At 42.5% G+C, this 13,040-nt stretch overlaps 1 protein-coding gene across 10 annotated transcripts in view; it reads right to left on the bottom strand.

Annotated features, from left to right (window-relative positions):
* Positions 1–13,040, bottom strand: part of LOC121875177 (ATP-binding cassette sub-family C member 3-like) — a 309,143-nt gene that overhangs the window by 116,129 nt on the left and 179,974 nt on the right. For all 10 annotated transcript variants that reach the window (XR_006090559.1, XM_042379616.1, XM_042379618.1 and 7 more), the window contains 2 exons: positions 6,765–6,851; positions 5,459–5,594 (listed from right to left, as the gene is read on the bottom strand). Coding sequence is in view for 9 of the 10 variants with exons in the window: in XM_042379616.1 (XP_042235550.1) it covers positions 5,459–5,594; positions 6,765–6,851 (223 nt within the window). In the remaining variant the exon portion in view is untranslated. The remainder of the gene's footprint in view (positions 1–5,458; positions 5,595–6,764; positions 6,852–13,040) is intronic.

The raw sequence follows: 13,040 nt of genomic DNA on the forward strand, positions 1-13,040 counted from the left end.
GGTGGCACCAGCTCTGCCTATCAGCCTTGTAAACAATGACATTTCTAACCACACCTTGCAAAATACAGTGTACTTAGCAAATGCTGCAGCTTCTGAGAATGGGGGGTTACTACTAAGAGCAGAGACATTACCGAGAACAAAATCTAACTTGAATGTTATGTACACTAATACTGACACGTTCCTTGATAAGAGAGAGGAGTTTGAAATACTACTGAAGGTACACCAACCAGATACTGTAGGAGTTGTAAAAGTGTTGTACAAGAACAGGAGAATTGACCCAGAGGAATGCGAGTTCAGTATTGCTGGATATGACTGACTCATTTACGAACCTTTCTCAAGAAACTTGCAAGAGGGGTGTGGTTATTTTTGCTAGGCAAGACCTTAGAGCCAGACAGGTGAGTGTACAGGGAGAGGATGTTTTTGAAGAGTCCAAGTGGTGTAAAATTAAACTAAATGGAAGGGAATTACTTATTGTCGGGTGTATCTACAGATCCCCAAACTGTGGCCCACTATATCAAAGGAACTTAAGAACATTAATAGACAATGCAGTGATGCTCAAACCTAGCCACCTCCTTATCAAGGGGGACTTTAATAATGGCGACATCGACTGGAGAAATGCGTTCACCCCAAATGACTTGAATAACCCTGTTACTCTTTTTGTAGAAACTCTGAGACTTAATTTTCTGCTCCAACATGTTAGAGACCCGACACATTACAGAGGGGAGCAAACACCCAAGCCACTAGAACTCATCATAACAAACGAGGAGGGTATGGCGGCCAAACTGGAACACCTTGCCCCAGTTGGCACCAGTCACAATACAGTGTTGTCATTCAGATTTAAATGTTACCTAGTTCAAGATAAGGCCAGGCCACAGTGCAAATATTACAAGGGAAATTACAACGGGATGAGGGAAGAGATGAGGAGTATCCACTGGCCTGACTAATTAAGTCACAAGAACGCAGACACTACGCTGAATATCATAACTAGTAAAGTGACCCATTTGATCAATAAATATATACCCAAGACCAAACCCAGTGCCTCTAGGAATACGAGGGGATCCCTACACATGAATAATGCGGCGGTCGAAAAAGTTAAGAAGAAAACCCAGAAATTCAAGACGTGGGTTGGGTCAAATGATGAGCAGGACAGGAGGATGTATGCAAGAGCCAGAAACCAAGCAAAGATAGAATGTAGAAGGGCTGGTTGCAAGCGAGGTCAAGTCCAAGCCAAAGGCATTTTACCGCTATGCAAAGTAAAAATTAAAAACGCGAGTAGGAGTATCAGACCTAAGGCTTGAAGAAAGTAGTTACGCAGATTCTGACCAAGATAAAGCTGAGACATTGAACAGCTTCTTTTCCTCGGTGTTCACAAGAGAGGATGTGATTAATCTTCCTGCTTTTGAGGACAAACGGTTCGACACAGGAATGACCCACATTGTGTTCACAGAAGAGGGTATTACAAATAAACTGCCAAAGCTAAAGGTCCATAAGAGTCCCGGCCCTGACATGGTGCATCCTAGAGTGCTAAGAGAGCTGTGCAACGAGCTTGCAGAGCCCCTGAAGATCCTGTTTTGTAAATGCCTGGATGAACAAAAGGTCCCCAGTGAATGGAAAATGGCTTATGCGAGTCCTATCTTCAAGAAGGGCGATCATCACTCCACGAACAACGATAGACCGGTAAGCCTGACCAGCATAATATGTAAAGTACTTGAGAGTATTATCGGAGATGCCGCAATGGAACATCTACCACGAAACAACCTTGTAAAGGATTGCCAACATGGTTTTATGCCGGGGCGCTCCTGCTTAACACAATTGCTCAAGATATTGGATATTTGGACCCATAGTTCAATAGTAAAAAAACTCAATATTTACCAATTACACTTTGTAAATTAAACGATCTCCCACCAATTACATTTCAGGACGCAATCATCCTCCCAAATTCTGAAATAAATTATGTTAGGCCTCACCATTTCCTCCAATATGTCCTGGAAATCACACATCCTTAGTATAACTAAAGCTGCCTCCCGAAAGTTGGGAATGCTGTAGATGCCCCAGCTACTTCTCTCCTGAGCAGTTGCTCCAAATATATAAGGGATTCATTCGTCCTAACTTGGAGTACTGCTCTCATATCTGGGGTGACTCTTCTTCTGTCCAACTGATAGATAGGGTGGAATCAAAGGCATTTTGTCTTATTAACTCTCCTCCTTTAGTCGACAATCTCTCTCCCCTTTCTCTTCGCCGCAATGTTGCTTCACTCTCTCTCTTTTACAGGTACTTTAACGGGCAATGTTCAGTGGATTTGGTATCCTGTGTACTGCCGGCAAGGCCGTGGGTTCGTAACACACGTCTTGCCCGCGGTGCCCACCATTTCTCTGTGGATGCCGGTCACACGAGAATAACCCGTTATAGTACCTCCTTCTTTCCTCACACAGCCAAACTGTGGAATGCTCTGCCTTCTTCTGTGTTTTCATGCTCTTACTATCTGTTTCACTTTAAAAAGCTGGTTTTCCGGCATCTTCATGGTGTAGATTAATACAGTATAACTTTTTTTTCTATATTTTCAATTTCTTTCCGTTCTTTTTTTTTCGCCCCCCAGGCTCCGTTGTGGTGTCGTTTGACCTGTGCCCGGGTGGGCTAATTCCCGTAAAAAAAAAAAAAAAAATTCTGGAACGGGGTGGTAATATCAACAATATTACCTAGATTTTGCCAAGGCTTTCAATAGTGTACCCCACAAAAGGCTGAAAATCAAACTAGAAGCATACGGAATTTGGGGACTTTGCGGACATGGCCTAGCGTGGATAGAAGACTTTCTACATGACCGCAAGCAGTGTGTGGTGATTGATGGCACGAATTCATCATCCGTACCTGTCACAAGCAGGGTACCACAGGGCAGTGTATTGAGCCCGCTGTTGTTTGTTTGTTTCGTATATGACATGCCTGACGTTGTACACTCCTCCGTACAAATGTTTGCCGGTGATGCCAAGTTATTTCGGGAAATCAAGAACCAAGCGGACTGTGAAGAGCTGCAGAAGGACCTCTGTGGGCTCCAGGAATGGTCAAAGAAATGACTGCTGAGATTCATTATCACTAAGTGTAAGAGGATGCACCTGGGACATACCAACAGTAAGGAGGCGTATCATATGTCCCAACGGGATGATGAAACTTCACTATTTGAGACTGTGTGTGAGAAGGACTTAGGTGTGTATGTTGACAATGAGCTGAAGCTCTCGGGCCATTGTGAGAAGAAGGTAAATCAGGCAAATAAATTATTGGGTCTTATAAGAAGGTCGTTCAGATATCTAGACGGTCTGTCCCTCGCAACAGTCTTCAAGAGTGAAGTCCTTCCCCATCTGGGGAGTGCTGTCACCCTGTCTGGTCCCCGAGATATGCTAGGGACTGTCAGTTGGTTAAAAATGTTCAAAGGAGGGCCACCAAACTGATGCCTGCCCTTCGGCACCTCAGCTACCCTGAGAGAATGGAGCGCCTGAACTTGCCTAGCTTATACTACAGACGGGCAAGAGGTGACCTAATAGAGGTGTATCAGCATCTCAAGGGCACTTCTCAGTCAAGTGTCCTTACTTGGAGCTGGAAAACGCTCGCCCCACAAGGGGTCACAGCTCAAGATTGAAGAAGCCGCAATTCCAGAAAACTGCGAGGGCAAACTTTTTCGGAGTGAGAGTTGTGAACTCTTGGAACAATCTACCAGAAAGTGTTGTGACGGTACCGAGTGTGAGCTCTTTCAAGACAAGACTTGACCAACACTGGAACGGGTTCAGGTACATTTAGGAGCCGGTGCATGATCAGTACTTGCCAACAGTGAGTAACAGAGTCGTGACTGATCGCCCAAGCGGCTAACGAGTCGATAATTTGGTGAAGTGGATAAAAGGAAAGGAAAAGTAATCAGAGACGTGACCGATCGCCCAAGCGGCTAACGAGCCAATTAGTGGTGAAAAGGATAAAAGTAAGTAAAAGTATATTGGAAGTTGTATTATACCTTACTGTGAAGTACCATGGGTGGAGTCATGAAGGTGATCCGTGTGTATACAGGAAGTGTTTTGTTTAGTACTCCAGTGTACAAGGTATAAGAGGAATGTGGTGTCTGGTTTAAGAGACACAGCAAGTGATGGTGACTGCTAGAGATGTACTGTACCTTGTTGTTGAGAAGTACATGAGTGTTACTCATGGTAGTTGTGTGTATTGGAAGTGGTGAGAAGTCTAGCATTTTTGTAATACAGTAAACCATTTTTATTGTATGTTAGGGGAGTTATTTTCCTACAATGACCACCTTTATTTTCTCCACCATATCATGGTACCATAATTACAGTTCTACGGGTCCACCACAGGTCAGAGTTAAGACAGAGAGAGTACAGTAGAAAAAAAAAAAAAGGTATAAGTACGGGAGTCTCTCCCACCTTTACAATGGTGAAGCGGTAGGGATTTTCTTCATTTACCACCGTTACACAGGTACCAGTCTGGTGGCCCTCCTTTGGACATTTCCAATCAAGTGACAGTACCTAGCATGTTTCGGGGACCAGATGGGATGACAGTACTCCAGACGGGGAAGCACCTCACTCTTGAGGATCGTTACGACCTTCTTATAAGACTTAATAATTTAGTTGCCTGATTCACCTTCTTCTCGCAATGGCCCAAGAACTTCAGCTCCTTGTCAATGTATACAACTATTTCTTTTTCATGTTCAGTCTCATTTAATGCAGTCTCTTCGTTCCGTTGAGACATATGATACGCTTCCTTATTGTTGGTATGTCCCAGGTGCATCCTCTTACACTTTGTGACATTGAATCTTAACAGCCATTTCTTCGACCATTCTTTGAGCTCACAGAGATCCTTCTGCAGCTCTTCACAGTCCGCTTGGTTCTTGATTTCCCGAAATAACTTGGCATCATCGGCAAACATTTGTATGGAGGAGTGTACAACGTCAGACATGTCATTTATGAAACAAACAAACAACAGCGAGCCCAATGCACTGCCCTGTGGTACCCTGCTTGTGACGGGTACACATGATGATTTCGAGCCATTAATCACCACACACTGCTTGCGGTCATGCAGAAAGTCTCCGATCCACGCTAGGACATTTCCCCGAATCCCATACCCTTCCAGTTTAATTTTCAGCCTTTCGTGGGGTACACTGTCAAAAGCCCTGGCAAAATCTATGGTATGTGTGTGTGTGCGTGTGTGTTTCGTGCGTGCGTGTGTGTGGTATAAAGGGAAGTTTTGTCAGGTAATTTTCTAATGAATTATAATCTAAATATCATACTGTATAACTATAATGCCTCTCTTCCTAAAGTAAAATTTACCTTACTGAAAAGTTTTAAGGTGATAATGAACAACAATAAGAACTAACATATTATTCACTGTTATTAATGACTGTCAAAAAACTGTTAACACACATTTAGGTAAAAATAATGAATAAAAAATAAACATGTTCAACTCAACATACATTGGCCAATGCCGAAGGCTCCATAAACAGCCAGAAACTCCACACGATTGAAATCTTGTTGAGTAGTATTGGTTGAGGGAGCAGTGGTGTTGCTAGTCCAGTATGACAGCCACACATTACTGCCTGCCTGGAACACCTGCACACAAACTACACTTAAACAACATAATTTAGTTATGATTATGCACAAACTGTAATATGTGTGACCTTACTAATACAGTGATCCCACGGTTAACGGATGCCTCGGTTAATGAAATTTCGGTTAACGAATCATCTTCCATAAAAATCTTCAATTTGGTTAACGAATCATCTTCCATAAAAATCTTCAATTTGGTTAACGAACAAAAATTTGGTTAACAAAATCACGTCAGCATGTTTACGCCTGCTCACCAACTGGAATATTAATCCGCCAATACAGTAATCGGTTCTAGGGCTATAATTCGTTCCCATTTGAGTAAATATCAAGAAGGTTGTACTATTCAATAATTTTCCAAGTTTTATATTAAATTTTTTAGTAATTTTAACACTTATTTAACATAAATGCAGCACAAAAAACTAGTTTTTGGTGAGCCAATCAGCCACTTGACTCGCCCACCAAGGCGTCAGTCTGTATCTTTGGTCAGTGGAGGTAACATATTGCTTGTGGCTCTCTTGAACATAAAGTATGTTTACGTTTTTACAGTACAATTATTGGTCATTCTGAAATTTATTTAACATATTGACAATATATAGAGCAGTGCAGTGTTGATTTAAAGAAAATAATCTTGAATTACACCTTTTGAACTTAAAATATTATGGGTGAAATGACTGCATCAAGCATGGGGTGATTTCTCTTCCACCCGCACTTCCTTCTCTTCTCCCTTCTCCTCCACCCCCACTTCTAATTCCCATCATCATCATCATCATCAACCAGGAGCCTTCTACATACACACCTCAAAGTAAGTATACTTTACTGCATTTTTTTTACTTTGTATGAAATTTTTGGTGAGCTGGCACCAATTACCCAAAATCCCATTGAAACAATGGTTCGGTTAACGAACGACCTTCTGCAATGAATTGTGTTCATTAACAGAAGGACCACTGTACGGCATTTATAGTTACAGTTAACAGAATCTCATCCATCGCCTTTATGTAGTATGACTTGGATAAGTAGACAGATAATTTATTTGTAAGATTGTCATCAAAGTTCATATTGATTTAGCATGTCCATAGACAATGCAGGTATATGGGTAGGAAGGAGCCTATATTCTCGACAAGATAACTTACCTATCCTTCATAAGTATTTAAAACTATAAACAAAAAATCTTACCTGAGCAACAGAATATAGCAGTGCTGGAACTATGGCAGGAAGAAGGCCCATGGCTAATGCATAGAACGAATATACTTTCCATTTTACCTGCAGAATAAACCTAAACATGAGATGTTAAGAGCGAAAAACGATAAGTGATAAAGTGGCCTAAGTGTGTTTATTAATCTGTTATATTTTCAAAGTTCCCTCTAAACTTTAACTCCTTTTTCTGGCATTTTTAAAAAATTTGTTGCTTGTCTTCTTCCCACCTAGAGTGCATCATTTACCATCAAATGACATTTGGCTGTAATAATATCCTGATAATCTGCATCATAAAACATTTTTTTTTACTTTCTCCCTGTTGTTGTGCTTTACTTTTGATAAAAAAAATAAACAAAGAACTTATTAGTTATCAAAGTGAATCATTCCTCCCATGTAAATCTTTGTTGTAAACGAAATTGTGGGTCATTATTTTCTCACACATGCAGTATGCACAAAAATATTTATACAGTATAGCAAAGATAGTGTTTGCCTTATATTTTAATGTGAAATTATATTACTGTACTTATAAAATTTTCATTTATTAATTAATGTTATGCTGAAGTTTCTAGTTTTTGTTCAATCCAGAATGAGACGTCTAGCTTTATACCTAGGTATGTAAATACCTAGCATGAACTCGCCAGGCCAATATACAGGCAATTAAAACCTCTAATAATTATTTGAATACATAATATTAGGAGGACACGTCGCTACTTGGCATTTAATTGCAATTCTCAAAACCCCCTCCCACACCCCCCATCACACGCATTGCTACAGTCATCTTCTTCCCTGGCGAATCAGCTGTAAATATGCGCAAGAGAGACTCCGCTAATTTGTGCTGTAATAGCTGAAATATTAAGTGCCACGAGGATTTTATTCTTGGTATTTATATATCTTAGCACAGTGACAAAATCGAGTGACTTTTATTTTGATTATGTTTCTCAGATATTGTGTTTGGGTCAATTTTTTATAAGGTCTGGTCAAGCATGGCGAGCACGGCTCATCTTCTACCTCTAGGAAGACGGTCGATCTTTGGTGATTAATTTCCTCTGCTTTCATGTCACTTCGTGAATGACGTTGTTTTATGCCCTCCCGGGCTCGTTTTCACAGAAAAAAAAAAAAAAAAAAATTATATGAACAGTAAACCCTTGCTTTACGAGGTTTCACTTTACTCGTTTCCACGTTTACGCGGTACCCTGCCGAACACGGAATGCTCACTTTATGCGGTGTGTGTACCCTTTTACGCGGAGAGCGGCTGGGGGTCCTCTCGCGCCGCGCCATTTTTGGATCCAAACCTCCCGCCATGTTGGGTAAGTGGCGCGAGTAGGTTGCGCAGTGTATGTCTTTGTTGCGTTATCGGTGACGTCATATGATGTATCGGACTGTGATTGGGCCAAGCATCCTTACCTCCCTCCCCGCTAGCTGTGATTGGTTTAATGTAATATGACGTGCCCCACAGCGGGAGCGTTCAAGCCCCTTGACCTACCAGCGTCAGTTACACCCCTTCCGGCTACACCGTGTATATCGGTACCCATTGTTCCATAAGAATGGCTTCCACCAGACTACCACCACCACCACAAAGAAACCTTGCATTACCTGGACCCAGCCGCCCTAAGCCAAAGAAGATACGACGTTCCCTAAGCTACGAAATTAAATACAAGATCATATAAGAGTTGAAGAAAGGAACAAGACAGGTTGATCTCGCGCGCCAGCATGGTGTTAACGAATCAACTATCAGGACAATAAAGAAGGATGCAGCTAAGATAAAGGAGCACATGAACATCACAAAGTCTACAGGTGCTTCTATGATTAAGTATTGCCACAACCAGGTGCTTCTCAAGACGGAAAAATTACTTTTGAGCTACTTGGTTCGTCAGGCGCGACGGAACATGGCGGTGGACACGCGCTCAGTTAAGGAGTACGTACATGAACTGTATGCTGCAGTGTCACGTAACATGGGAATTGCAGAGCCCAAACCCTTTAATGCTTCCTCTGGGTGGTTGCAGAGATTTAAGAAGAGGAACAAGATCACCAATATTAACATTGTTGGTGAAGAAGCTAGGGCTGACCGTGTTGCGGCTAGGAAATTTCCTACGTTTTTACGTGAGATTATGGAGGAAGGACAGTACACCGACGACCAGGTGTTTAACATGGACGAATCTGGTCTTTTTTGGAAAAAGCTACCTTCCAAGACCTTCGTTGTGAAGAATGCCAGCAAGTGTCGGGGCCGGAAGTTGCAGAAGGAGCGCATCACCGTCCTGTTTACCATCAATGCCTCCTGTACCTGTAAGCTCAAGTTAACGGTGATTCACACAACACACAAGCCGCACGCCTACAAGAGCATGGACATGACCAAGCTAAATGTCCACTGGCTGACCGCACGTAAGGCGTGGATGTTCTCTACTCTGTCCCTCTCCTGGTTTGATGACTGTTTCGTTCCTGACGTTAAGAAATTCTGTGAGCAACACAATGTTCCATTCAAGATTTTGTTGCTGCTTGACAACGCACCAGGACACTCGCCCCTATTGTTAGATCGTCACCCCAACGTAAAAGTGGTTTTCCTTCCTCCCAACACTACGTCTATAATACAGCCCATGGACCAAGAATTAATCTGTAATGTGAAAGCTGCATTCTCTGCAAAGAAATTTAAGCTCCTGAACGACTACACCAACACCAAGGAAGAGTTGCGTAACCTGAGTGACACCGACACCGATAGCAACAGCGAAGACGACGAGGAACAACAGTTGGCAGAGCAAGAAGTACTTGTGAAACAATTTTGGATAACATTCAACGTCAAGAAAGCTGTGGACTTCTTGGTGGAGGCATGGGATCAGCTGTCTGTAGCAACTGTTCATGACACATGGAGACATGTGTTGCAAGGTATTCCAGGTGGGAGGCAGAGTAAATCTGTGACTGGTGAGGTTCAGACTGTTGCAGTAGCAGTGGACCTTGCCAGAGAAGCTGCGCAGAGTGTTACAGCTGCAGGCTTCTCCGAGATCACCAACGACGACATCCTGGAGGTGATAAGGGATCCTGATGTGACTACTGACGAGATGCTAGATGATGATGACGTCAGTGAAGAGGCAGGTGGTGCATCATCCCAAGAAGAACACAAGTTATCCCATAGTAATGTAAGGAGTGCCATCGAGTGTATTGAGTAAGTCAAGCTCCTCCTTTCCGACGACCCTGACGCTAACCGGTAGGAAATCTTCACTACCCAGTTGTTGCAGACTATGGAGCCCTACATCAAGGTGTATCACAACAACATAAACACCAGCCGTCAGCAAAGCATAACCGAGTTCTTCGCCCGCAACCCACCACAGCCAGCCCAAGCCAGTGATAGTGATAGAGACAGTGATGATGACTTTGAGGGATTTGTCAGGGAGGCCCTGACAAGTGTGGGTGACAGTGATGGTGACTCACCTGAGGGCCAGTAGCCTGCCCTCTGCCTCGGAACCAGCCTCCATTCCCGTACGCTGACCCATCTCTTCTACTAACGTAAGTGTTAACCCTAACCTAGTTTTTTTCTAACCTAACCTACAGTATATTATTCTCTTATTGATTGTTCCCTTCTATATTATGTGTGTGTGCATACCATCATAAAGTTAAGATGTTATTTTTACTAAAAAGTACGTATTGTGTCGTTAAAAAGTGGAGTTTGGGGGTCGACCTGGTCTCTATTTCAATTAATCCCATATGTTATGTTGTTCACTTTACGTGTTCCTCACTTCACGCGGGCCGCCGTGGGTTCAAATGACCGCATAAAGTGATGGTTCACTGTACTGTAAATATATATATATATATATATATATATATATATATATATATATATATATATATATATATATATATATATATATATATATATATATATATATATATAATATTAAGAAATTTCAGAGTAATTTCGAATGCCCCTGTAGTGGAATTCTCCCCTACAAACGCTGTTTGTCGCTGCCTAGCCGACCCCACCAATTCCCCAGTGTATGCCTCGTGGTCTAGGTCAACCAGCGCCGCCATACACCACGGAGCGGGGGTCAACTGCTAAGCCACGCCTACCCCCGCTATTTAAGACCTGACCTCGTGGTGACCTCTCTCTTTCTACCTACAGCCGCAGCCAGCAACACCTCCTCCTCCGCCGCTGCCTGGCGGCCCTCGCTCCTCCTCCGCCTGCCTGGCGGTCCTCTCTCCCGCTGGCGAGCATGGCGACCCACAAGCTGTCCTTCTCTGAGCGTCCTCACCAACCAGTTCTCTCTACATCACGCTTGTAACCATGCTGCCTTCCCAGCACCAAGCTGCATTGTACATCCAATACAACATGTATATAGAAAGCACATCGTGAGTTTCCTTTCTCCATTCCATCCTGAGTGTGAACCAAACATCTCATACCCCACACCCCGCCATTGGCAACACTGAGCGTTCAAGGTCGCCGGAGGGAAGAGAGCGCTTCCTGCTCATAGCGAGAGATGGTGGAACTAGGCCTATATGATATTAAATGTAATTTACCGAATTAATAATGATGCGATTCATGAAGTAAGGGACTATTATTGAATTTGAAATTATTATAGATCGTTTATCAGTCTGAATAATGTTACGGGTGTCCCAAGGAGTTATTAGTTAGGCGGAAAATATGTCACGTAGGCCTAAGCTAACGCCTTGAGAGGACGCGACGCTGGCTCTCTCTCAGTCACTGGGAGCAGTCAGACATACAAGACGTCCCTGTGCGTCCGTCACAGAAATAGTCACGTGGCCTAGTCACCTGTGCTGCGCTATTGCAGTATAACAAGTAAGTCTCATTCAATCTCAGACAGGGTTTAGATAGGGCAGTGGTAAAGTTACCGGTAACTAGAGCTAACAGTGAGTTCATTTCAGGGTTTTCGTCAGAACCCACTTGACCGGAGTTGACCGGAGTTTGACTGCCGTTGATGATTGAGGGTGGCGATTGTCGCCATTGGACCGATCAGAGTAGGCCTGTCACTGTTTAGCGGGGTACCAAAGGATCTCTTGAGGGAATCTAGCCGTCTGGGTGCACAGCTGACGTCGGGACGATCGTGGGTCAGCAACTCTCCTCTCCCTCGGCCCACAACACCACATGTCCCGAGCAGCTTAGTGAAACCCTCTTGCTAACGGGAAGCTAAAGCTTCTCTCAATTGCACCAGGTCTGATTGGCTCACACCCTTCCGCTTTATGGACGCACTGGGAGTACACTGAGGCTATCTGAGTAAATTAATGGTCACACACTGAGACCGTGAGTCTAGGACTCTAGGAGAAACCTAGAGGAACATTTTATCTCCCTTATTACGGGTGTAGTTAATACCATTTCTCAGACTGATATTATCTTGACGTGTGTAGTTTAATAGTTCCTAAATAATTTTGATAGTATTGTTTTGAATGTTTGTGTCATTAAGTGGAACCAGAGTGATACTGTGATTTGATTCTTTTAATGCATCTAATTTTTCTCCATAATTCTGATCTCAGGTATAACCTTTGTTCCCCAGAGTAGTGGTTAAGTTAGGTTAGGAAGTGTGCATCTGTAGAGTATTTAATTTCTTATTTTTTATTACCATTTCCTCAGTGACTGATATTATTTTGTTGAAAGCCCTTAAGGCCTATTCATTGTAGAGTAGTTAATTTCTTATTTTTTAATACCATTTCCTAAGTGACTGATATTATTTTGTGAAAGCCCTTAAGGCCTGTTTCATGTGTGCAAGCAACATTTCTTAATACTTCAAATTTATTGTTGCCTGAGTTTCTAATAATTTCTATATCATGTATAACTTTTATTCCCCAGAGTAGTGTTTTAAGTTTAAGTTAAGAGGTGCGCATATTGGTGTACCATTATTTGATTGTGTTTGTAGTGTTGGAGGGAATATAAGTGTCTAAATTTTACAGTGTGTCTCATTCATCCCAGTCACAGACGCTATCCTTCCACGGGTCACGGACAATTCATTTTGTTTAGTAGATTTAAGTGTTCTTGTGCTGGTTCGGGATTTTTCTCAAGGGGCGCTTCCACTGCCATTACCATCTTATAATCTTTAATAAACCCCAAGTCAAGTGAGAAAATAAAGTCCAGTAAATTCCGACCGGTTACAAATATATATATATATATATATATATATATATATATATATATATATATATATATATATATACAGTTGTACCCCACTTAACGCGGTCAATTGAACCCAGAGGGTCCCGCGTTATGTGAAAACCGCGTTAAGTGAATAACAGAACATATGGGATTAATTCCAATAGAAC

The sequence above is a fragment of the Homarus americanus genome, unplaced genomic scaffold, assembly GCF_018991925.1.
Source record: "Homarus americanus isolate GMGI-L3 unplaced genomic scaffold, GMGI_Hamer_2.0 scaffold36970, whole genome shotgun sequence".
In the NCBI taxonomy this organism is placed as follows: domain Eukaryota; kingdom Metazoa; phylum Arthropoda; class Malacostraca; order Decapoda; family Nephropidae; genus Homarus; species Homarus americanus.